General features: G+C 34.6%; 1 protein-coding gene across 1 annotated transcript in view; it reads left to right on the top strand.

Annotated features, from left to right (window-relative positions):
• The first annotated feature begins 1,039 nt into the window (after positions 1–1,039).
• LOC111089448 overlaps positions 1,040–2,977 on the top strand; it is a 20,034-nt gene continuing 18,096 nt past the window's right edge. Inside the window, exon 1 of the mRNA XM_022401978.1 lies at positions 1,040–1,123. Coding sequence (XP_022257686.1) covers positions 1,069–1,123 — 55 coding nt within the window. The 5' untranslated portion in view covers positions 1,040–1,068. The remainder of the gene's footprint in view (positions 1,124–2,977) is intronic.

The following is a 2,977-nucleotide window of genomic DNA, read 5'->3' as shown; positions in this document are numbered from 1 at the left end:
TCATACAAGAATGTGAACAAAGGACACAGTTCGATTTTTTTCGACATGGGCCTAATGATATGAGATCCATGCAACTACTAACCATCTACTTCCAAGAACAGTGAGGAAGGTTTAGGTAATAATATTGAAACTGGAAATTAAATGTTAATGGCTTCATTAAAACATGGCCTGGTGATTAGGACACTCGATTCGGAATCTGCTTGTCGTGGGATCGAAAACAGTCACTGAGAATGCTCGTTCTTTCAGCCATTAGGGCGTTATAATGTGATGGCCAATCCTATTATTGTTAAGCAAAAGAATACCTCAAGAGTTGGCTATCTTGCTTCTTGTCTATCACTTCAAAATTAGGGATGGCCAGCGCAGATAGCCCAGTAGATGTGCACGAAAATTCAACGGACAGTCAATAAATTTTTCCGTGCAACATTATTTTAAACAAAGTGATTTGTTTGTTCTGTTTTTAACAGTCAAGCTCTTTGCTACTATAATTTTTTTCTGTATTCCAGAGTAACAATCAAAGTTGTTGTTTTTTCAGCTCTCCAAGTTCAGTGTTTTTGTCCTTGTCCTCTAAACAATGGGTGTAATTGAATATGGATCTTGAGCGCTTCGTTTGTGATTTTTATTTTAACTCTGGCGGTAGACCGCATATTCTAACAAACGTAAAAAATTAACTAGCAATCATCAATTTCCCTAATTCCTAATCTATTGTATATCAATAGTTCTCAATCTGGGGGGGGGGGTGCTCCCAGAACGTGTCCTAGAGGTGCGTGAGAAGATTCTGGGAAATAAGTTACCACGAAAATTATTTACTGCATTGATTAACGAGACAGCACTCAATATTCGATCACCAAATTTTTTATTGAAGTGACGATTAAACACATGTAACGTAATCTTTTTATTTCATTCTTGCCAGGGGGAGCGAAAGGGGTACCAAGGAGTCAGTATTCTATGTGACGTAATCTCTTTATTTCATTCTTGCCGGGGTAGCGGGAGGTGTACGAAGAGGTCAGTCTTCTACAAAGTTTAAGAACGACTGTTATAGATGACTTAGGAATTTTGTTCAGTTAATCAATGTTAATTCAATTCGAGGTAACGAAGGAATTCAGTACGTATTCTGTCAGCAAAGGTATAGAAATTTCACTGGTTTTATTCTTTTAGGATTTTTTAATGATTTAAACCAATTTCTTTAGAGTGTTATCGTGACTGGTAATATTGTTGGTAATGCAAGTAGATTCAGGAACGGCACGTATAAGAGGCTTGAGGGTCTTAGCCTCCCTAAATAATCCGTCTCTCACAGGGCATTATTCTCACCAACTCAAAAATATTGTACAGTATTTTTGGTGAGAGAGAGATCGAAAAATGACGTATGAGTTTATCCGTTTAGAAGCACGAACTGATTATTTTCAATTGTGCAACCCCTACACATGGCAGAATAGCCTATCCAAACAAAAGACTCACTCCCCGCCTATGAGTGGGCCAATATAGATTTTCAAAATTACTTCAATAAAATGTAGAACCTAAGAAGTTATTTTTGTTATTTGTTGGTTTTCTACTTAATAACTTCTCATAAATTCGTTTAAAAAGAAAGGTGAAGACTCGAGCTTTAGGGTGATCACTGGTACAATGGCCTCTCCTGGTAGTTCTGCTGCTAATTTCTGACGACGTATAAAGTGAGATCTATATATAGATATGTGGTATTCCTGCCGTTAACAGCGAGGGTACCCAAGTGATGAAACAATTCAGTCTAATCTTAGAAACGTATTGTTGTAAGCTTTTATATATGTATTGTTAATGTTGTAATTTCTTTAGAAACGTATTGTTGTAAGCTTTTATATATGTATTGTTAATGTCGTAATTTCTTTAGAAACGTATTGTTGTAAGCTTTTATATATGTATTGTTAATGTCGTAATTTCTTTAGAAACGTATTGTTGTAAGCTTTTATATATGTATTGTTAATGTTGTAATTTCTTTAGAAACGTATTGTTGTAAGCTTTTATATATGTATTGTTAATGTTGTAATTTCTTTAGAAACGTATTGTTGTAAGCTTTTATATATGTATTGTTAATGTTGTAATTTCTTTAGAAACGTATTGTTGTAAGCTTTTATATATATGTTGTTAATGTTGTAATTTCTTTAGAAACGTATTGTTGTAAGCTTTTATATATATAATGTTAATGTTGTAATTTCTTTGTTAGCTAGATGAAGCTGCAGGTGTAATTTTAAGTATCTCTAACAAGGAGAGATTATAAAAACGACATTCCGTGAAACGTGACGTTAGTTGAGATAAAATAAAGTTATTCCACGACTTTGTACAAGTAAATTGATTGATTATACGTTAGTCCTAGTACTATTATTAAAGAGGTATAAACGTCATTTGTAAAAGTAGGCCTAACAAATTATAACAGTTTAAAAGTGGTTTATTGTTTGTAATTAAGCACAAAGCTACACAATGGGTTGTCTGTGCTTTGCCCACCACGAGTATCGAAACCCGGTTTCTAGTGTTGTAAGTCCGCAGACATACAGCTGTGCCACTGGGGGCTAAAAGTAGTTTAAGCTTGTAGAAACGTTTAACTCTAGAACGCTAGTGTGAGGTCACTATGACCCCATACCATCTGGTGTTAATGATTAAAAAATTAATGCTAGCAGTTTAGGGTTAAAGGAGAAAATAAACTGATTTCTTCTTACTAAGTGGACTGGACGCTGAGTTATTTTCACCTGACAATTTAAAAGAAACACAATGTTACAAAAGTATATTCAATTGGCTATACTGGTTGCCAGATTTAATTTTAGTTTTGCTTTAAGTAAATAGTTAGCTCTGATTGGAAGTTAATATTAATTACATCACAAATAGTTAGCTCTGATTGGAAGTTAATATTAATTACATCACAATAAGACTGGTATCTTTATTGGAGCTATACGGGTTTTCAGTAAGAAAAACATAATAGAATCTCGATACCCCCCCCCCCCCCCCCCCCCCC

This window comes from Limulus polyphemus, unplaced genomic scaffold (genome assembly GCF_000517525.1).
Source record: "Limulus polyphemus unplaced genomic scaffold, Limulus_polyphemus-2.1.2 Scaffold6288, whole genome shotgun sequence".
Classification (NCBI taxonomy): Eukaryota; Metazoa; Arthropoda; class Merostomata; order Xiphosura; family Limulidae; genus Limulus; species Limulus polyphemus.
This window is presented reverse-complemented; position numbering and strand designations above follow the sequence as displayed.